Source organism: Typopeltis vanoorti, chromosome 3, assembly GCF_054136105.1.
Source record: "Typopeltis vanoorti isolate ZY-2024b chromosome 3, IOZ_Tvanoo_1.0, whole genome shotgun sequence".
NCBI classification, from domain to species: domain Eukaryota; kingdom Metazoa; phylum Arthropoda; class Arachnida; order Uropygi; family Thelyphonidae; genus Typopeltis; species Typopeltis vanoorti.
In genome coordinates, this window is record NC_143551.1 from 131932538 (window position 1) to 131956298 (window position 23761).

The 23761-nt window shown below is 35.0% G+C and overlaps 1 protein-coding gene across 1 annotated transcript in view; it reads left to right on the forward strand.

The window, feature by feature from the left end:
* The window catches only part of LOC150108572 (WD repeat-containing protein 18), a 130862-nt gene that overhangs the window by 14332 nt on the left and 92769 nt on the right, over window positions 1-23761 (forward strand). The window contains exons 3-4 of the mRNA XM_090416013.1: window positions 4725-4835; window positions 16004-16137. Coding sequence (XP_090272139.1) covers window positions 4725-4835; window positions 16004-16137 — 245 coding nt within the window. The remainder of the gene's footprint in view (window positions 1-4724; window positions 4836-16003; window positions 16138-23761) is intronic.

The window sequence follows — 23761 nt, forward strand, 5'->3', positions numbered from 1 at the left end:
GATCTGTTATAATTGTCACCAGTTTTCATATTTTCATCACTATTTGCATTTCACTTCTCTCATGTAAAGAGAGATTCAATAGTATGCACCACCACTACTACTACTACTATAAGCAATTTCAGGGTATACATCATAGGTCATTACATTCCATTTTTTGTAAATACAGTAAAACCCCTTTTTTACACTTTTCAGGGGACTGATGGAAAAAAGTGTAAATAGCAGGAAATGTAAAAAATCATTTAAAAAAAGGCTAAAAGATGACTTACTGCTAGTATGTGAGTCTACATACTTGATTACAAAATTTAATAACAGAAAATAAATGAATTTACAATTACTTACATCATCATCATCATCATCAAATTCCTGCCATGTACCCTCAAGGGGTGTACAGGATATGACAGTACTACATGAAAAAATTACATCATTACTAACTTCCTATCTACAATTTTCCTCCAAATCAGTCTGTTACTTGTCAAGACTCCAGCATTATCAGATCTTATATTTCTATCGTCTAAGGCACTTTGTACCGTATCAATCCACCTATATCTTGGTCTTCCTCTGGGTCGTTTTCCTGCCAACCTGGCAGAGAACACTTGTTTTGCTAATCTTTCCTCTCCCATTCTATTTAAGTGACCATACCATCTGAGATTAGCTCTGCTAACGCATTCCTGGATGCTGACAATGTCAAGTTCTTTCCTAATATCCTCATTTTTAATATGATATTGCCATTGATGCCATCTGTTCACGCCTCTAATCTTTCTCAGGACTCTCATATCTGCGGTCTCTAGTCTTTGGTCAAGTGTTTTACTTCTGACCCAGCTCTCAGATCCATAAGTTAAAATTGGTTTGAACACAGTTTTGTATACAGCTAATTTAGTGTTCCAACTAATTTCTTTCTTATTCCATATGAATTTATTCAATTGACTTCCCACGATACCAGCTTTGCTGATTCTGTTGTCTATTTCTATATTTAGTTTACCATCTTCAGTAAAAATTGTGCCCAAGTAGCTAAAATGTTTTACTTGTTCCACAGGTTCTCCATTCACAACACAGTTGACATTTTCAATGATTCTGCCTATTTTCATTGTCTTTGTCTTTTTATTGCTAACCTTCATACCATATCTATTACAACAGCTATTCAATTTAGTCAGAGAATCTTGCAGACTTGTAGCGGATTTATTTAGAAGTATAACATCATCCGCATAAAGCAAAGAGCTGACATTAACATCTCCAATTTTGATATCAGGTTTAATACCACATTCCTTCATAATGTGATCCATATAGATAATGAATAACAGAGGGGATAATGTACATCCTTGTCTCACACCAGATTTAACATTAAACCATCTTCCTGTACTTCCTTCAATTCTAACTGCTGACTCACAACTCAAATACAGACTAAGTATTGCTTGATATAATGCCCCATTGACACCATATAACTGCAGCGTATTGAATAGCTTCTCTCTTGGCACCTTGTCATATGCCTTTTCCAAATCAACAAAACTTAAATACAGATCTTTGTTATATTCCCATGCTTTCTTGACTATTTGTCGTAAAGTGAAGATCTGATCCTGACAGCCTCTATTTGGCCTGAATGCAGCTTGTTCTTCACCAAGCTTTTCTTCCACAGTTCTTCTCAACCGTTTCTCAAGTATACTTGCATAGATCTTGCCAGGAACACTCAGTAGGGAAATACCTCTGTAATTCTCACATTCAGTTTTATTTCCCTTTTTATATATGGGTACTATGAGAGCTCTACTCCAATCATCAGGAATTCGTCCCTCTGTCCAGGCTTTCTGAACTAAGCAGTGCAGCCACTGTAAGACTCTTATACCACCATACTTCAGCATTTCTGGTCGAATATCATCTACTCCTCCTGCCTTTCCACATTTCAAGCCTTTGATGGCTTTTTCTACTTCAAGTATGGATATGTATTCCTGACTGCATGCCTGGTCAGTGTTTTTTATCACTGTGCTGTCATCACTGCTTGTTTCATTTAGCAGTTTTTCAAAGTAATTACTCCATACTTCAAGGATATCTTTTTCTCCTGTTTTCATTTCACCTTTATCATCTCTAATTCCTTTTACAGCACTCTTTCCTCCATTCCTAAGCTTCTTCAACAACCTCCAGAATATTTTGCCACCTTCTTGATATTTATTTTCTATATTCTTGCCAAAGTCCTCCCATGACTTTTGTTTAGCTAGTTTTACACACTGTTTAGCTTTCTTACATTTGTCTCTGTATTCTGTAAGAGTAAAAGCTGACTTATTTGCCAGGAACTTTTGATATGCTTTCTTCTTTTCCTTCACTGCCTCTTTAACTTCCTGTGTCCACCAGGGAGTTCTGATTTTTTTATCTTTGCACACAACCTCACCACATGCCTCTCTGGCAGAATCAATCAATGTTTCCTTCAGAGTTTGCCACTGAATCTCCAAGGTTTGATTCCTGTTCTCAAACTCTTTCATTTTCTTTTCAATAATATTTCTGTATTTTAGTCTACAGTTTCCATCTGAGAACTGCTCAACTTTTATTCGCTTTAAAACTTTCTTACATGTTATTCTTTTCAATATGAAATTCAATTTTATCCTGCTCAAGACTAAATAGTGATCACTTCCAATTTCAAATCCTCTGTACACTCTGGTGTCCTGCACCAGGGAGAAAACATCACTATCAACAATAACATAGTCAATGAGACTTTTCTTATTCCTAGCCTCTTCTCTCCATGTGAATTTGTGCACATTTTTATGTTGGAACATGGTGTTAGTAATAACCAGTCCATGTCCTGAGCAGAAATCCAACAGATATTTGCCATTATTATTAGCTTTGCTCTTTTCTCCAAATTTTCCCAAAATATTTTTGTATGTCTCACAATCATTTCCTACTCTACTATTTAGATCCCCAACAAGGACCAACTTTTCCTTTTTCATTGTGTCAGTTGCTTTTTCTAAAGCCTCAAAAAATTCCTCCACTTCTACCTTAGTAGAGCCTTCTGTGGGACCATAGGCACAAATAAGTCTCATTGTCCAGTTCCCCATTCGGATATTTGCCCACATTACTCTACTTGAGACTGACTGCCATTCAAGAAGATTAGCCTCGTATTTTGTGTTGAATACTATGGCTACTCCTTCTTTTCCTTGATTGTTATTGCCTGAATATAACATTTTGTATTTATTGCTCAGAAAGATCTCACCAGTTTTGGTCTTTTTTGTTTCAGTCACCCCTATTATGTCGATCTGGTACTTATCTAATTCCTCAGCTAACTCCATTTCTTTGCCATTCAGGCTTCTTACGTTGATAGTACCGATCTTTAACTCTGGTGATGTTGAGTTGGGGTTTGTTTTCAGATTTGTTCCAGTAGCTGTCTTTTCGCTGTTCGCCCTGGTTCCCTGGCAAAAACAACGGGGGCCTTGTTTAACCGGGCGACGCCCCAGCCGGCATGAAATTTTGTCATGTTGTACCATCATTTTTTATTTTGGTTTAACCAATAAGAATACAATTTGGTCGGCTAAATCCCAAATTGCCAGCCCATCCTCGTTCGTTCAGTATCAAAGTAGATACCCAACAGGGTGCACCACGAGAAGGTGAGGATTGGACATTAGGTCAGAAGCCCTGGTCGGTTCTCCGCATTCCTTTAAAGGCTATGTGGAGGTCTCCTCTCAGTTATACAGCTTTGACCCTTAAGCACCCCTTTTACTTACATTTATCTATTTAAAAAAAAAATCTTTTTTTTTTTTTTTTTTTTTTTACATAGAACCAGATTGCTTTGCTTTGAGTTCAGTGCTTGACCTGTTTTTTTTACTATCGTGTTCAAAGTGGACACGGAGAGTCCAAGTTCTTTTTCTAAATGCACACGTGTTCTGGCATGGCAATCTACATGTGGCAGAATTGCCATCTTTTCTTCTACCAAAATACATTTTCTGTCTTTTTTGTCCATGTTACTAACATGGATAATCCACCACTGCAACTTGAATGAATAACTTTTCCACGTTAAATTACGTAGCAGAAATTCTGCAATATCACTCGTACCATGATTGAAAAATCACGGTATCACTCATCACTACATTACTGCTGCAAGCGTGCAGGTCACTGTGATGGCGGAAACAAAACTACAGCCAAAAACACCACTATCTGGGAACAGAAATGCGCAGATTTCCACAGAATTCTATTCGAAAATCAGTATTGTCACCCGAGAAAAAAACGCAAATCACGGGAAAATAACATCCACATCAAGTGGATGAAATGGTGGGAAAACAATATATCATAAGAATAGGCCTTAAGATGGGACCAGCGGAAAATGACGTAAATGGCAGGAAAATGTAAATTGCGGGAACATAAAAACAGGATTTTACTGTATGTAATTAATACAACTTGCTGAATTGTTCACTTTTCTCATATTGCCATCTTTTGTTTGCTGGTAATCTATGCGAAGATAGAATATTTTTATATTCTTTAGTCTTTCCTGTTTTGCATTTTAGTGATTATAGACAACGCTTCCTGGGCCATGCTGTTAGTTAACTAGGCTGACAAAAAAAAAATAAATAAATAAATTTACCAGTGTGACTGGATAATTGGGAGATGCTGTGCAATATTTTATATTTAAAAGTTTGTTAAAATTGCAATTTCAGTATTTCAAATTTAATTATATATCAGTGAACTTATTATAATTTATTAAAAGTTTAGATTTATCTCCATATTAATTTTTCTCTTTCTTGTGTTTTGAATAGGAGCAAGTTCACATGAAAATGATAGTCTCAGGATGTGTTACCTCTTTGGCAGTATCTCCTGATTGTATTTATTGTGTAGCTGGAATAAACGAGAAACTTCACATATGGCAGGTATGACTAAAGTAAATTTCCTTAAGTATAAAGCAAATGCAGTAAGTGGCCACCAACCTAATTTCTGTATTTTACATTTTTATATTTTTATACCATAAGAGACTGGCTCTTCCAACAGCATCCATTTGCTTGCTTGGTGTTCATGAATTTAAACGAGTTAAAACAAAGTTACATTAAAAAATGTAATGATATGTGTTGGATGAGGTGAACAGTAACACAGTATTTTTGAGAATGTAGTTATACTTATATGTAAATACTGTATATTGTGTTTGTCATGTCTTTGTTATAAAAAGAAATTATTTATTAAATTTAACAACTTGCGGTTAATTTATTCAAAATTATTGCTCGGTTCAGTACCTACTGACAAAATGCACAATAAGAAGGTGAGGACTAGACATTGTCAGAAGGCCTGATCAGTTCTCCTCCATATCTTAAAAGGCTATGGGAAGGTTTTCCAATTATCTAGCTTTGACTCTTACCTCCTAAAATTGATTAAAACTAAATTAATAAAGGCACTGAGTAAAAAAAAAAAAAAAAAATCTGAATGGATGCACATTAAATACTCTGTTCTTTCCTTCAGGTCAAAATGATTCATTAATACTATTAACTTTCATATTTATTTCTCTTAATATACAGCTCCTTTTAGTATGTTTCCTTCTTGCTTACCTTCTATTTTATGGATGAATAGTCTTTTATCTACATTTAAATTTTTAATTTAATTTTTAATTTGTACATAAATGATATAGGAAATGACTCGAAGGGAGCTATTCAGTTGTTTGCTGATGATGCAAAGTTGGGTAGTGATTAATCAAGCTGATGTAGAGAGCTTGCAGAATGATTTAAATAAGCTGGCAGTATAGGCAAAAGGTAATGCGTAAAGTTATGCATTTTGGGATTAAAAAATTACATGCTGTGTACCACATCAATGGAACTGTACTCCAAGAGATTGATGAGGCTAGGGACTTAGGGGTGTTGCTGGATAGAGAGTTAAAGTTCAGGGCATATTGCTAAGGTGTTCAAGATAGCTCATAGGATTATTCCTATTGATAAAGCATTGATAGGTCCACATCTGAATTACTGTACTCATTCTGGTCACCTGGATTCCTTGGAGACGAGGAAGTGGTAGAGAAGATTCAGAGGTGAGTGGTGTAAAGGAATGCTTCCTACATTGATAGATTGAGAGTTGGTGGATTACAGAAGTTGATTGATGGCAGAGAAGAAGGGATATATATATATATACTCTATAATATATACTCGGGGCCCCCATGGGCTACTGAGCATGTCTCCTAGGTGGCAGTGGGGGGAAACCCTGACTACCATCCATTGGATATCAGGGCAGCTCTGAATATATTGAATAAAGAGCCCTGAACCAGTAGTTTTGGGACTGGCGATTCCATGTGAAAATATTGCCATTCACCAATCTGCACCTGGCCAGTATCGTGAATTTATGACCTAACCTTCCAAGATGAATCCGACAAAAATAAAATGGCCCTCATTCCCCGAAGGTCGGATTGTTATGACCTATGGCAGCAGGCAGTTAAACATGAAAGCAGAGGATGCTAAGAATCCCCGGGTAACCAGATCATGCTGCCATTGGGAACTAGACCTTGGAACATTAAACTGTAGGACTCTGAGTATATCTGGCAAATATCTGTTGGATTTCTGCTCAGGACATGGACTGGTTATTACTAACACCATGTTCCAACATAAAAATGTGCACAAATTCACATGGAGAGAAGAGGCTAGGAATAAGAAAAGTCTCATTGACTATGTTATTGTTGATAGTGATGTTTTCTCCCTGGTGCAGGACACCAGAGTGTACAGAGGATTTGAAATTGGAAGTGATCACTATTTAGTCTTGAGCAGGATAAAATTGAATTTCATATTGAAAAGAATAACATGTAAGAAAGTTTTAAAGCGAATAAAAGTTGAGCAGCTCTCAGATGTGAACTGTAGACTAAAATACAGAAATATTATTGAAAAGAAAATGAAAGAGTTTGAGAACAGGAATCAAACCTTGGAGATTCAGTGGCAAACTCTGAAGGAAACATTGATTGATTCTGCCAGAGAGGCATGTGGTGAGGTTGTGTGCAAGGATAAAAAAATTAGAACTCCCTGGTGGAAGTTAAAGAGGCAGTGAAGGAAAAGAAGAAAGCATATCAAAAGTTCCTGGCAAATAAGTCAGCTTTTACTCTTACAGAATACAGAGACAAATGTAAGAAAGCTAAACAGTGTGTAAAACTAGCTAAACAAAAGTCATGGGAGGACTTTGGCAAGAATATAGAAAATAAATATCAAGAAGGTGGCAAAATATTCTGGAGGTTGTTGAAGAAGCTTAGGAATGGAGGAAAGAGTGTTGTAAAAGGAATTAGAGATGATGAAGGTGAAATGAAAACAGGAGAAAAAGATATCCTTGAAGTATGGAGTAATTACTTTGAAAAACTGCTAAATGAAACAAGCAGTGATGACAGCACAGTGATAAAAAACACTGACCAGGCATGCAGTCAGGAATACATATCCATACTTGAAGTAGAAAAAGCCATCAAAGGCTTGAAATGTGGAAAGGCAGCAGGAGTAGATGATATTCGACCAGAAATGCTGAAGTATGGTGGTATAAGAGTCTTACAGTGGCTGCACTGCATAGTTCAGAAAGCCTGGACAGAGGGACGAATTCCCGATGATTGGAGTAGAGCTCTCATAGTACCCATATATAAAAAGGGAAATAAAACTGAATGTGAGAATTACAGAGGTATTTCCCTACTGAGTGTTCCTGGCAAGATCTATGCAAGTATACTTGAGAAACGGTTGAGAAGAATTGTGGAAGAAAAGCTTGGTGAAGAACAAGCTGGATTCACGCCAAATAGAGGCTGTCAGGATCAGATCTTCGCTTTACGACAAATAGTCGAGAAAGCATGGGAATTCAACAAAGATCTGTATTTAAGTTTTGTCGATTTGGAAAAGGCATATGACAAGGTGCCAAGAGAGAAGCTATTCAATACGCTGCAGTTATATGGTGTCAATGGGGCATTATATCAAGCAATACTTAGTCTTTATTTGAGTTGTGAGTCAGCAATTAGAATTGAAGGTAGTACAGGAAGATGGTTTAATGTTAAATCTGGTGTGAGACAAGGATGTACATTATCCCCTCTGTTATTCATTATCTATATGGATCCCATTATGAAGGAATGTGGTATTAAACCTGATATCAAAATTGGAGATGTTAATGTCAGCTCTTTGCTTTATGCGGATGATGTTATACTTCTAAATAAATCCGCTACAAGTCTGCAAGATTCTCTGACTAAATTGAATAGCTGTTGTAATAGATATGGTATGAAGGTCAGCAATAAAAAGACAAAGACAATGAAAATAGGCAGAATCATTGAAAATGTCAACTGTGTTGTGAATGGAGAACCTGTGGAACAAGTAAAACATTTCAGCTACTTAGGCACAATTTTTACTGAAGATGGTAAACTAAATATAGAAATAGACAACAGAATCAGAAAAGCTGGTATCGTGGGAAGTCAATTGAATAAATTCATATGGAATAAGAAAGAAATTAGTCGGAACACTAAATTAGCTGTATACAAGACTGTGTTCAAACCAATTTTAACTTATGGATCTGAGAGCTGGGTCAGAAGTAAAACACTTGACCAAAGACTAGAGACCGCATATATGAGAGTCCTGAGAAAGATTAGAGGCGTGAACAGATGGCATCAATGGCAATATCATATTAAAAATGAGGATATTAGGAAAGAACTTGACATTGTCAGCATCCAGGAATGCATTAGCAGAGCTAATCTCAGATGGTATGGTCACTTAAATAGAATGGGAGAGGAAAGATTAGCAAAACAAGTGTTCTCTGCCAGGTTGGCAGGAAAACGACCCAGAGGAAGACCAAGATATAGGTGGATTGATACGGTACAAAGTGCCTTAGACGATAGAAATATAAGATCTGATAATGTTGGAGTCTTGACAAGTAACAGACTGATTTGGAGGAAAATTGTAGATAGGAAGTTAGTAATGATGTAATTTTTTCATGTAGTACTGTCATATCCTGTACACCCCTTGAGGGTGCATGGCAGGAATTTGATGATGATGATGATGATGACTCTGAGTAGTGAAGCATGGCTAACTGAAATAACTGAAGAGCTAAAGCAACTGAAATGGGACATTCTTGGACTGTGCAAAGTTAGGCCTAATGGTGAAGAAATTCTTCAATTAAAAAATGAGACATACTGTATTGTAGAGACCAAAATAAGGAAAGAATCAGTGGAGTTGGATTCTTGATCAACAAAAAAATGAAGAACAAATAATAGAATTTGACAGTGTATCTGATCGAATAGCAAGTATTGTTCAAATCTCAAAAAGATACACTCTTAAGATCCTCCAAGTCTATGCACCAACAATAAGTCATACTGACGAAGAAATTGAAGCCTTCTATCATGATGTATCCCAAACTCTACAATAAAGGAAAACATCATTTTAGAATTGTAATGGGAGACTTTAATGCTAGAATTGGTATACAACATTCAGATGAAACTCAATGGGAAATTTTGATTATGGCATGAGAGATGACAGAGGAGCAAGGTTAATAGAATTTGCAGAAAAAGAAAACCTGTATATCATGAATTCGCTTTTCAAGAAAAAAAAAAAACACATAGAAAGTGGACATGGAAAAGTCCAAATGGAAAAACTAGTGAATATGACTTTATCCTCAGCAATAAGAAAAACATCTTTCAAGACTGCTCTGTTATAAACACCTTCAACATTGGAAGTGACCATCGTATCGTACACAGTAAAATCCAAATAAACTGCCAAAAAGAAAGAAGAAAAATGTTTCGGAGATCAAAGCAAAACATAGACAAACACAAACTCAACATTAAAAAAGATATATTCCAACACGAACTAAACAGTGACTAAACAAACACACATAATAACCACAGTAATAAGTTTTAATAAGTAAATATTTCATTCTAAGTATCATAGGACATCGTCAGTACAGTTAATTCAAACAATACTAGGAATAACATACAGTTAGGGTGCATGATTACAATGGAATCCCAACATGTGTGCAGTAGTGTGTTATAGAATTAAATTAAAATATATCTGGAGGAGAAAAAAAATAGATTACATTAAAATAAGATAACATATATAAAAAATTATTTTACACAATTTTGTATGACAATTTCCCATGCTTTAGGAATAGCAAGAACGTCATTAAGACGGCTTACCTAAGCTTCACAAGAATTACGTTCCACCCAGACCCGTCGTGGATTCTATTAGCAGCCCGACTTACAAAATTATCAAGATTTTTATCTAACTTCTTCATTCTCACATAGGCCACTCAGCCTCATAAATTAAAAATTCAACAGTTTCACTCAAAAATAAAAGACATTCAACTGTTGGAAACTGACATGCTAATTAGCTTCGACATTGTCTCCCTCTTCACTAATATTCTCCATAAGGAAACGGTAGACTTGTTAACTCAAAAATTTCTATCTGATATTGTTGAATTATTCAAATTTGTTATTACGTCCGGTTACTTCACTTGGAAAGAGAAAATTTACAAGCAAGAGGAAGGAACAGTAATGGGGTCTCCCTTATTACCAAACTTAGCCAACCTATTTCTAGAATACCTTGAAGAAAAAATTTTCACGTTTAAACCCAAACCAAAAATTTGGCTACGATATGTTGATGACGTCTTTGCTGTCTGGGGTCATTCCGAACAAGAACTACACCTGTTTCTAGATAAAATAAACCTCCTTCATCCTCGCATCAAATTCACCCTAGGAAAAAGAATCTCCCGCAGGATATCTTCTTTCTGGATTTACACATCCAAAGAAAAGAAAAGATGGTTCCATCTCCACTTCTGTCTATCACAAGCCGACATTTTCAGGTCACTACATTCACAATTCTTCTGCTCATCATCCATCTCAAAAATTTGGCATCATTAAAGTAACCAGAGCACACAGATTCTGCTCCTCTGAAGAATCTCTAAACCAAGAATTGGAAATAATTAAAAATACAGCCATACTAAATGGATACAATCTTAAAATAACTCAAAAAAAATCATCAGTCACTTCCCCACACATCAACCTAGACAAAATCAAGCCCGTAGGATTCCCATATCTTATGTCAAAGGCCTCTCCAAACGTCTTTCAAAAATTATGAAGAAATACAAATTTGCTACTACCTACAAACCAATCCACCAGATCTATAACTTGTTACCTTCTCCTAAAGACAAACTCTCACCTGATGCTACCTGGTGTGTAGGAGGTTCCATGCTCCTGTAAATTGTCTTACTATGGACAGACAGGTAGATCTGTTCATAAATGCATTTCGGAACATCAAGACCATATCCGCCTTATCAAACCGCAGAAATCTGGCCTTGCACAACACGGAGTTGAAAACCCAAACCATAGGATCCATTGGAAAAAGACTAAACTTCTACATAGATCTTTTTATAAACATGTACGTTTATATAAAGAAAGTGCTGAAGCCCTACTTCACAGACCAAATCTAAACCATAATGACGTTCTTGCTGTTCCTAAAGTATGGGAAATTGTCATACAAAATTGTGTAAAATAATGTTTTATATATGTTATCTTATTTTAATGTGATCTTTTTTTTACCTGCAGATATTAATTTAATTCTATAACATGCTACTGCATGCATATTGGGATTCCATTGTAATCATGCATCCTAACTGTATGTTATTCCTAGTATTGTTTGAATTAACTGTACTGACGATGTCCTATGATACTTAGGATGAAATATTTACTTATTACTGTGATTATTACATGTGTTTGTTTAGTCATGAATTCTCCACAGATTTCATTATACGATAAAGAACTAAACAATAGATTTAAACATCTTATTATAGATGACAATACTGATCTATCAGAAAGTAATGATATTATTACCCAAAACTTTTTACAATGCTCACTTGAAATAGCTTTTACCACAGAACAGAAACAAGACAAAATCTCTGAAGGAAGAAAACAGCTTATGAAGAAACAAAGAGAAATGAAACAATCGATTAACCTACAGAATAAAATTGAATAACTGAATTGTGCAAAACGATCAGAAAACGTATCACAGAAGAAACAAGAAAATTCAATTGTAAATGCATACAACAAACAATTGAAAACAACCATAGTCTCAAAAAAGCCAAATAGCAATTGATGAACAGCAATAGACAGATGGTTGCAGTCTAAACTACAAGATGGGACCATCACCAGAGATAGATTTGCTATAGCAAAAAGAGTCGAAGAATTTCACTCAATATTATATCAGGATGATAAATTGAATGAAGAAGGAAGACAACTACGACACAGCTGAAGTACCACAGATTCTACCAGAAGAAGTTATGTGGAGCATCCAAAACTTGCAAAATGGAAAAGCTGCAGGTGAGGATGGAGTTATAGCTGAACTAAAAACAGGTGGAAAAATAATCTACAAACTCTTAGCAAAACTATTTACTTTATGCCTGAAGAAAAATAATGTACCAACAACATGGAAAAAGGCTACCCTAATTCTGATACATAAAAAAGATGAGATGGAAGACTTGACAAACTACCGACCTATCAGTCTACTATTAGTGGTTTACAAAGTGTTTACAAAAATCTTCATTCATAGGCTTTGTGTGACTCTAGACCTAGCACAACCAAAAGAACAGGCAGGCTTTCAGAGGGGCTTTAGTACAATGGACCATATTCAAGTTGTACAGCAGATTATTGAACTGCGTAATGAATATCAATTACCACTATGTCTTGGTTTTATTGACTACGAGAAAGCCCTTGATTCACTTAAAACTTGTGCAATACTTAAAGCATTATGAAACCAAAAAGTGGAGGAACCACACATCAGGACCATCAAATCAGCATACACCAGTGCCACAGCAGCAATTCATTCATTTTGATGGAAACATCTCTACTGTGGGAATACAGAGAGGTATAAGACAGGTTGACATATCACCAAAATTATTCACAGTGTGCCTAGATGAAATATTCTAACTTCTTGATTGGGATGGGAAAGGTCTCAAGATAAATTGAAGATAATTAAGCCATTTACTCTTTGCAGATGACATAATATAATGATGGGAATATAACAAAGATCTGTATTTAAGTTTTGTCAATCTGGAAAAGGCATATGACAAGGTGCCAAGAGAGAAGCTATTCAATACATTGCAGTTATATGGTGTGAATGGGGCATTATATCAAGCAATACTTAGTCTTTATTTGAGTTGTAACTCAGCAGTTAGAATTGAAGGAAGTACAGGACGATGGTTTAATGTTAAATCTGGTGTGAGACAAGGATGTACATTATCCCCTCTGTTATTCATTATCTATATGATCACATTATGAAGGAAAGTGATATTAGACATATCAGAATTGGAGATATTAATGTCAGGTCTTTGCTTTATGCGGACGATGTTATACTTCTAAATAGATCCGCTACGAGTTTGCAAGATTCCCTGACTAAATTGAATAACTGTTGTAATAGATATGGTATGAAGGTCAGCATTAAAAATACAAAGACAATGAAAATAGGTAGGATTGTTGAAAATGTCAACTGTTGTGAACAGGGAACGGTAAATTAAATATGGAAATAGACAACAGAAGTAGGAAGTCAATTGAATAAGTTCGTATGGAATAAGAGAGAAATTAGTTGGAACACTAAATTAGCTGTATACAAGACAGTGTTCAAACCAGTTTTAACTTATGGATCTGAGAGCTGGGTCAGAAGTAAAACACTTGACCAAAGACTAGAGACTGCAGAAATGAGAGTCCTGAGAAAGATTAGAGGCATGAACAGATGGCATCAATAGCAATATCATATTAAAAACGAGGATATTGACATTGTCAGCATCCAGGAATACATTAGCAGAGCTAATCTCAGGTGGTATGGTCACTTAAATAGAATGGGAGAGGATAATGTTAATGAAAGAAGTTAATGGAACTACTGCTGGCACTGCAGAAATGTGACAGCATGACCATTTGATAGTTCATCTAGAAGCCTAAAGCATTGTCATTTCGTTCACTCCAGTGTCTGCATATACCTTTGACGAGGGATCTCAATATACAGGTTACCCTCGTATAACGCAGTACTTATACAACGCGGTTTCAATACAATGTGGTCTACAAATTGTAGTAACCCTTTATCTTTTCATATATTTTTCACCACGCGACTTACAAATCAAATTTTATCTTTTTCATTAAAAATTCTCTGCCCGTATCATCATGTAGTTATAAGTAGCGAATTTATATTAGGGGAAATACTATTTTGGCATGCATGTACGTCAATTGTTTACCGTATAAAGTGTTTATGGTTGAAAATTGTCTTTTTTTTGCTTGAAAGCGCATTAAAAATCATGTTAATCTTAAGCTGAGCACTTGATTTTCTGGTGAGTTATATACATAATATGTAATGCTTTTGTGATATGGTCGAAAATTAGTCAATTAATTGATGGGGAAATAGATTTAATGAGGAGGAACTGGTACAGTTAATAGATAATGTCAAACCAAATTGCAGGGAAAGTTCTGCTGAAGATTCTGATTGTGATGAATCTGTTAAAGTATTCAGTTTAAAGAAATTAGCAGAAGGATTGGACTTAGCAAGAAAGTTAGGAAGTTATTTTACGGATAATGATTTCTCGATGGACCGCTCTGGAAAATTCACGAGACAATGGATATTTATTTAGTTCTATATTATGAACTTAATAAAAATTGCAGCATAGTGGTAAGCAAAGTCTTATTTCTGACTTCTTGATAACTAAACCAGCCGAAGTATGCAATGAGAATTACACAAATGATGTTGTCCAAGAGATTTCAAGTGATGACGACGTCCGACCACTCGTAAATAAAGAACATCTATGAAACGTTAGTTTTGAAGACAATGATGATGATTAAAATATTCACTTTGTTTTATTTTGCCTAAACATTTATGCATTATGTGCAATGAAGTTTACTCACAATTTGTAATTTTTATAATTTTATACTATGTATTTGTTTCATAGTTTGTTTTCTTAACTTATATGAATTACCTGAATTAAATAAAAAAATATTTTTGTTGGATATGTCATTATTGTTTATATAATTAAAAAAAAAACAATTTTGGAATAACCCTACTTTTTCTATGATCTGAGTCTTGCATAACATGATTTATATAACGTGGCATTTCTGTGGAACCTAACATCCGCGTTATATGAGGGTTACCTGTATATATATAAATGTGACGCTGCAGCTGAAAGTTACATGCCCCACCTAAGAATGACTTAAACATGAAAGTTTCCACTTCTCAAAGGTATGCTAATATCACATCATCTCTGGAATAGTAAAGAAAGAAATGCAAATAATACTATCCTTCCCACATAGGGTTTGAATTCATACATTAAGATGATTATTGCCCATAATGTATTGCTTGTTAGAGACTTTTTTTCTAAATACTACTATGTCTATCAAAATTTCAAAGATATCTTGAAACAAAACACCAGCAATATCAGAATATGTCAATTGGTTTTTTTTTAAAGAGAGAATGACTTCAAATCTTGTGTCTGAAATATTTACACATTCCATAACATTTTTCAGCATTAGCAATGTAGCACTTATTCAGTAACAAAAGATAACATTTATATGCTGCTGTTGTCATACTATATTTATTTTTCAATAAAAATATGTGCTTAAAAGTTGGGGAAACACAGAAATGGATTAAAATAAAAGATTTAAATGAATTTAAAACTAACCTCTTCATTTAAAATGTTCGCTGCAGTCGTTTCTAAATATTATCTGCATTTATTAACAGCAAAACTTACAACATCAGTGTTCATATAAAATAATATAAAAAAAAATATTATATTATGTAGTAAATTTCCTTAAATAACATTTATATCTGATATTGAGAAACAAGTTATGGTTAATGGGAGTTTGGATTACTATTGATTTGAGTTATAGAGATGGCACTGTAGTGTTACATGTATTGATATGAGTTGATGCTATTACCTAATTGGGACAGATAAAAGCATTAACTATTATTTGGTTAGGATCCTGGATAATGAACATTAACTACAGAAAAACCTTAAATCAGGACTTATTATTTTGTCATATTAAAATGTGTATATAATGATATTTCAGTTAATGCACTTTTATCATGTACTTTATTTGAATTAGATCTCAACAGGAAATCTTCTTTTGGTGATTAATCGCCACTACCAGCCAGTTACTTGTATCAGGTTTACAGATGATAGTTCACATTTTGTGTCTGCAGGGGAAAATGGATTAGTTATAGTCTGGTCACTTAGCAGGTAAAGGTATTTCTATTTTATTTTATATATTTATTTTTTGTTTTGTTTTAATGATGGAATGAATTTTTGGAATGTGGTGCTCTCTGGCTATAATGCTATCATCATACCAAATAGCTTCTTCGCATCTCATCTCTTTTCTCCCATTTTAAAATTAAAAATTGAATTTAAAAAATGCAAAGTGAAATGATCTATCTTTCATTATTAAGTCAATTTCATGACATTTTTGCATGTTTTCTTAAATCCTTATTTAAAAATCTGTGTGCTTCAGCATAGCCTTAGTATGCAATTGGTGTTCTTGATGCCAGTGCACCTGCAGTAAGCTGAGTTTTTTTTTTTTTTTTTTTTTGTATGCCTTTTGTTGTTGAATCAAGGATTGTAAAGTGTTTTCAGGAATTTTGAGTGAAATGAGTAACGAAGATCTTCATATTTTTGAATACAATTTCTGTGATTCATTCAGCACTGTATCTGTTGAGTAGATGCAGTAGTCTGACCATAGAATGGAAGAATAGAAGTTCTGGATGTCATCCCCACTTAGCATCTTTCTCCCTGACGACAGCAGGTAGGGAGTGGGTAGGTGGAGGGGTGTTCTCTGAGAGAGGAAACATGTACATGCTTGTAATCTGAGTTACTAAGAAGGGAGGTGATCTCAGCAGTATATCTAGACAGAGAACTGTTCCAGAAAAGATCAAGAGCATTGGAAGAGTGGAAAAGGTTATCAGGAATTCAGGTTGGTAGATGTACAGTTTGTGTTAGGTTATTTCTTATTGCAAATATCTTCTGCATCCTGTCCAGCTTGTTCAGTGATGTTGGCAAGATTAGATCGCTTCATTATTTTGATAAGTGGAGTACAGAATGTCAAGCTTTAGTAATAGGAAAGGTGAAGAAGTTGGTGGTTTCATAACTTGAAAAGCAATAGATACTATAGATGAATGTTACTGAATGGGATAAAGAAATTTTAAGCTAGAGGCAGTCAAAGACATAGTACCACCTGTATTGAAAGGAATCATGCAGTGTAATTTGGAAAGTGAAGATGGATTATAGTTCATGTAGCTGCAATTTTTGTTTCTGTCAGAAGATGGAGGTCAATTCTAAATGTATGTGATAGTGTATGTCAGTTTGTTGGTTTTATTCTAAGGATGTTAGTAAAATGGATATGAAAGTAATTTTAAGGATTTTGGCTTGTTTTGCATATTTTGTGTGATTTTTCTTTTTCATTAAAATTGAATTTTGATTGGGGTTCCTAATCACTGTCACATTGTTTGTAGTATGTTACATTATTGATTATGAATTTGATGAAAGGATAAAGTAGGAATTTGTATTGTGAGGAAATAGATACTCTGACATGAAAATAAAACTATCAGTACAGAGAGTGAGCAATCTCCTTGCCATATCTTGACTTCAACAGTGCCTCCCATATACCACTACTCAGACCTTCCCTTCAAGCATGATCTAGCACAGGGGTGGCCAACCTATGGCACATGCGCCAAATGTGCCGCATCGTATGATTAGAAGTGGCGCACTGAACCCCAGAGAAAAATTTTAAAAAATTTTGTATACGAATTTTTTATATATATAAACACACAATTAACCTACCACTGAATTCTAGGGTGCACACTTATTATACTTGTTTGATCTTGAAGCAATAGGCACCGGCAAATGCTGACATGCCTCACCAGTTACTCAATCAGTTTACAGCTGACTCTCGTGTCATAACGTTCGATGAACTTCTGATTTGATGTGAGTGAACAATTCTGTGTTTTCAAACTTATATGCTTTTATTAACAGTTCTTTAAGTTTAAGATAAGATTTCTGTTTTCATGAAGGCTTAATATAGTTCTGTAAATTTAAAAATAAATTTTGTTCATTTTGAACGCGTATGTCAAGTTCTTGCCCGCTCCCCTAATTTGCTGATTGCTGAAACCTGCAGTTATTCGGTATATTTGCATGTGTGTGTTTTTATGTTTTTTTTATACAATATCTTTCCTTTTTATTTACGTATAGTAGGTTTATTCCTAAAATTTAACTGATCATCAGCAAAGCTTTCATAATGAGGATGTTTGGGTTGTGTGTGTGTGTGATTGCCAGCTGATCGACTGTTTTATGACTGGAAGCGATCTCATATTTCATTGGATATAATATATTACGAGAGAGAGAGAGACAAAAACTCTATGAAAAAAAAAATACATATATGATTTTTAAACTTATAGAACTGTATTAGGCCTTCATGAAAACAGGAATCTTATCTTAAGCTTGTAGAACTATTTTTGAATGTTCATAATGTTTAAAATGATAAAATAATTTAAATAAATGATTTAATAATAAGCTTTACTTTTTGAAATAATTTTTTTTTACAGTCAGTTACCCATTACTTTGCAAAAGAAAATGACAGAAGAAAAGCAGAAGGTGATAGCAAGCGGCAGTTTAATGAACTGTGGGAAAATGAGTTCTTATTTATTGCGGGTCCTTCAGGAAAACCGTTGTGCATTGTTTGTGAAAGCACTCTCTCAGATAATACAAGACATGATCTTAACAGACACTATAGAAAACATCAAGCTGAATTAGAAAAAAAACTGAAGTTAGTTCCTGGGTCTGAGTTGTGGAAAGAATATGTGGTTAAGAAAAAGGAAGAAATAAAAAAGCGACAAAATATATTTGTGAAACGAAGTTGTGAAAGTGTGGCAAAGCTGGAGGCGTCTTATGAAATTGCCTTTGTGTTGGCTAAAAAACACAAACCTTTCTCTGATGGAGAGGAAGTTGTTAAGCCCTGTCTCGAAAAATTTGCAAAATGTCTTGGTGATAAGAATGTTGAAAGAAAAGTAAACCAAATTGCTCTGTCCAAGCAAACAATTACAAGATGCATAGAAGAACTTTCCCACGATGTTACTGAGCAATTGAAAGACCATGTTCATGCTTGTTCTTTCTTTTCTTTAGCCTTGGACGAATCCACTGACATATGTGATGTAGCCCAATTAAGCATTTTTATAAGAGGAATTGATGGTAATTTTAATATATTTGAAGAACTTATCAGTCTTGAGTCACTTCATGGAAAAACCAGAGGGTCAGACATATTTGACAAAGTAAAGTCATGTCTAGAAAATCAACAACTGGATTCTAGTAAGCTCATCAGTGTTTGCACTGATGGAGCACCGTCAATGGTAGGTAGAGTTTCTGGGACTGTAACTTTACTCGAAAGGTTTTTAGGGCATTCTCTACTAAAGTATCACTGTATTATACATGAAAAATCTCTGTGTCGAAAAACTCTAAATTTGAAGCATGTTATGATACCAGTTGTAAAGTGCGTGTGAATAAAATTAGAGCAAGAGGGTTAAACAGAAGAGAATTCAGAGAATATTGTGGAAGAGAAGGATGAGCTGCATGAGGAAAAAGCCCTGCTGTGTGATGAGAAATGGCTATTTGATTTAGCGTTTTTAGTTGATGTTACCAGCCACCTCAATGATCTAAATTTGAAACTGCAGAGTAAGAACAAATTGTTTTCTAGCTTAGTAAATGACATCAATGCATTCAAAATGAAATTAAAACTGTTCATCTCCCAGTTAGAAAACGGAGATTTAAGTCAATTTCCACATTTAAAAGAACATAGTGAATCTGTTGAAGATAATGGCAACTTTACAGAGTATACTGAGAAACTCAGATTATTGCAAGAGTCCTTTAACAGTTGTTTTAGCGATTTTGCCGAAGAAGAAGACTACATACTTGCATTTATAAATCCCTTTTTACTTACTGAACAAAAAATCTTGATGATACCTAGTAACATACATATGGAACTTATTGATTTCAAAACCAATTCTTTATTGAAAATGAAATTTAATGAACTTCCATCACTCCCAGATGCTTCTGATATAATTAATTTCTGGCGATCGTTGCCCTGTGAACATTTTCCAGAACTGAGAAAATTTACTGAGAGTTATATCTGTCGTTTTGGAACTACATACAGATGCGAACAAGCATTTTCATCAATGAAAATGATTAAGAACAAATACGATCGCTACTGACTGATTCAAATTTGAAAAACTGTTTGATGCTTTCTGTAACTGATTTAACTCCAAACATTACAAGCGTAGCAAAAGCAAAGCAATTTCATAAGTCTCAATAAAATGATTAATGTTTATCTTGTTTTTATATGAAATCCTTTTTAAAACTGCTAAAAGTGTCTATATTACCACATATATAATAAATCATTTTATGCATAACTATTAAATATATCCATATTACCATATTTTAAAAGGGCTGAAAAGTGGTATAAGTTTGTGTGGCGCATCTTAAATAAAAAATGAAAAAATTGACGCATGAACTATAAAAGGTTGGCCACCCTTGATCTAGCAGAAGATGTGGCACTGAAATTATTCACCAGCTACTGGGAAGCCTCCTGACTTGTTGCTGACAGGGTTAGGCCCATGCACTATCTGGCAGCCAGCCTATGGTACCACCATTTTTACAGATCTGTCCTTGAAATGAGGATGGGAAATTGGGTCTTTAAGTATATTTGGCATGCTCTTGAAAGGTATCACTCATACTGCATGGAGAAAGGGGAGGAGGTGAATGCAGAAACTGAAAATTAGTCAAGCTCTTGCTCTGGAGGTGAAACATTGCATTTTTCACTTCAGGCATCTGATGTAGGGTGGTGGTTTCATCTGCCATCTAATGGATCTGGATTGTATTTACTTCAGTTAGGAAGATATTTGTTTGTAGCTGGAATGCTTGCTGGATATGTCTGAGTCCCCTTTTGTGGAAACAGGCCACATTGCGAGAAGACAGGATTGACATTTGATTTGAGAGGCTGTATATTTTGTGTTACTTATCTGTTAGTGGCTAAAAAGTAAAACATTTCAGCTCACTGGACAGAGTTTTTAGTGAAGATGGCAAATTAAATGTAGAAAATGATGAGATGATTAGCATTGCTGGTATGGTAGTGAGCCATCTGAATAAATTTGTATAGAATAAGAGAAATTAGTCAGAACATTAACTATGTACAAGATGGTGTTCAAACCAATTTTGACTTATAGATTGAGAACTGGGTTAGAAATAAAACACTTCATCAAAGACCACATTAGTAGAGTGAACATGGCATCATTGATAGGCATATTAAAAATGAAGATATTAGGAAGGAGCTTGATATTGTTAGCAATCATGAATGTGTGAGCATAGCTAATCTTAGGCGGTATTATTATTATTACGTGACACCTCCAGGGAGTCCGAAGACTCATCAAGGGAGGACACCTACTCTACATCTCTGTGTCTCCACCACTCAATCCACCAACACCATCTACCACCCACCACCGCCACCACTGGCATTTCCACAGACAATCACAAACATCCATGCCCACAGCAGGATTCGAACCCACAGCGTTTTGGCTGGAGAGCAGATATGCTAACTGCTCGGCCAACCAGGCTGGTATTGTCACTTAAACAGGAAAGGAAAGAACAGCAAACCACTGTTTGATGATAGGAAAAAGATCCTGAAGATAATCAATATTCTAGGTAGATTGATGCAATTAAAAGCACCTTAGAAGACCAAAATATAAGATTGACAATATTGGAGTTCACAAATACATTTGAAGAAAAATATCAATATGAAGTTAATAATGTGAACTTCTGATGTTTAGTACTATCGTGGAATTGCATACACTCTTTGAGGGTACATATCGGGAATTTGATGGCATTGATGATGATAATGACAGAGTCATTTAAATAAATATAAGGAAGGAAATGGGTGATTGACCACAGTGAAATTAAGCAAGCAACATGGGAATCTTTTCCCACATTGCGTTTCCAACTACTACTACTACTTAGTTGTTATGAGTGATCAGATGCATTAGAAATGTGAGATGCAATCATTGCAAAAAGTAACGAGTATTGTAAAAATAACAAAACGAACTAGAGAGAAAGAGTGCAGTATAAGATGAGCTGAGATTCTTCATTTAGGCCAGACAAAACTGAATCATTCTGCTGGGTTCCAAGCAAGAGGAAAACTAATTACAGGAGGATGACACTGGTGGTAGGTGATGGTGGCAAGGATATCCTGAAATTATTTATTGCACACTTGGTTATTATATATTCAAGTTGAGTGGATAGTAAAATGCATTCTTGGTTATTATATATCCCACCAGTGTAAATGATACTGTGCAGCACAATATTGACAAGTATTAGAGAAACTAGAATCAAAAGACCTAGAGGTATATAAAGTGTTCAGCAGGTTAGATATTAATAATGCTGTTGGTGTGGGACATGCCACCAAGTATTTTTAGGACATCTGGTTAGGGTATTGGAGAGATTGATTAAGAGCAAAATATAGATTTGGATTGATAGACATCAGAATTCTCTATTACAGTCAGCATAAGTTTGTAAAAGGTAGATGTTTAAGCAGTCTATTTACATTTTATAATAAAGTGATGAATGTATTGGATAAAGAAGACATATTCTTGGCTTGCAAAGCATTTCATTAATTAATGCTTGATGAGTTGGTATATATGCTGGTGAGAAATCCATTATTGCCTTTTATTTAACAAAGGGAGTAGGCAAGGCTGTTTTAGTTCTGTCTAAAATGACCTTTAGAGACCGAAGGGCAGTCCCTTTCCATCCTTAGCCATTTAGATAGCTGTCCCAGACCATCTGTGATTTTAAGTAGTATCCAGTGAAGAGAGTATGGTAGACAATGACCACCATCTTTTGGTCCCTACCACAGTATATTGTCAGAAATGGTGGGGAGTTTATAATTACTGTTTTGTGAGTTGTGGGATTAAAAACCCGAGTTTCTAGGAGGAAAAAAAATCCTTCTTGCCTGTGCCAGAGTTTCAGCTAACTCAGGAACCAAAGAAAGGCTTAGAAAAGGTTTCTCTAGCCAGTGACTAGAATCAAACTTAGACTCTCTTGCTTAGTGCCACAACACTTTTGATGCAAATACCATTTCTACAGAGCTGCATAGGGGAGATAGGAATGGATAATAGATTGTTCATATAGGAGATGGTATCTGAACAATGTGAGCAAGTTGCATAACACCTAGGGAGGCAAATGCTTTGGGGGGGGGGGTAGAACCAAAGAAGCAGTGAAATTTATTTTAGAGTATTGGCTGTTTAGATGAGTTAAAAATGAATCTAAAGTGTCTTGTTTTTCGGGCTATATGGCAAACACATCACCCACATGATATAGCCCGACTAAAGGTTTGAGAGTAGTTTTCATTGTTGTCTCCAAATGTTATCTACAAGATATTGCTACAGTGGCTCATAGTGACTATCAATGTGTACCGGTGAAATGGAGCAAAGCAAAAATTTGTTTTGTCATGTATTTGCTAAAGTTTTTTGTCTGCAGTCATCCTAACTAAACATATCTTACTACTAGTGCTTTATTTTTGAAAAATGATAAAATTAAGATATCTTACACTGGTTAAATGTGTTGGAAAACAAGGATGCAATCAAAATTTAATTTACATTCCTCACGGTGATATTAATTAGTTTATTTGAAGTTTATTCATTCCTACTGACTAAGCAAATGAAATTACACATTTCAGCAAATTATTATAATTTGAGACCTCCAGGAAGTCAAGGACACATCGAAGGTAGGACACACATAAAAATCAAACATACCACGATGGGCTTACATCAAAAAC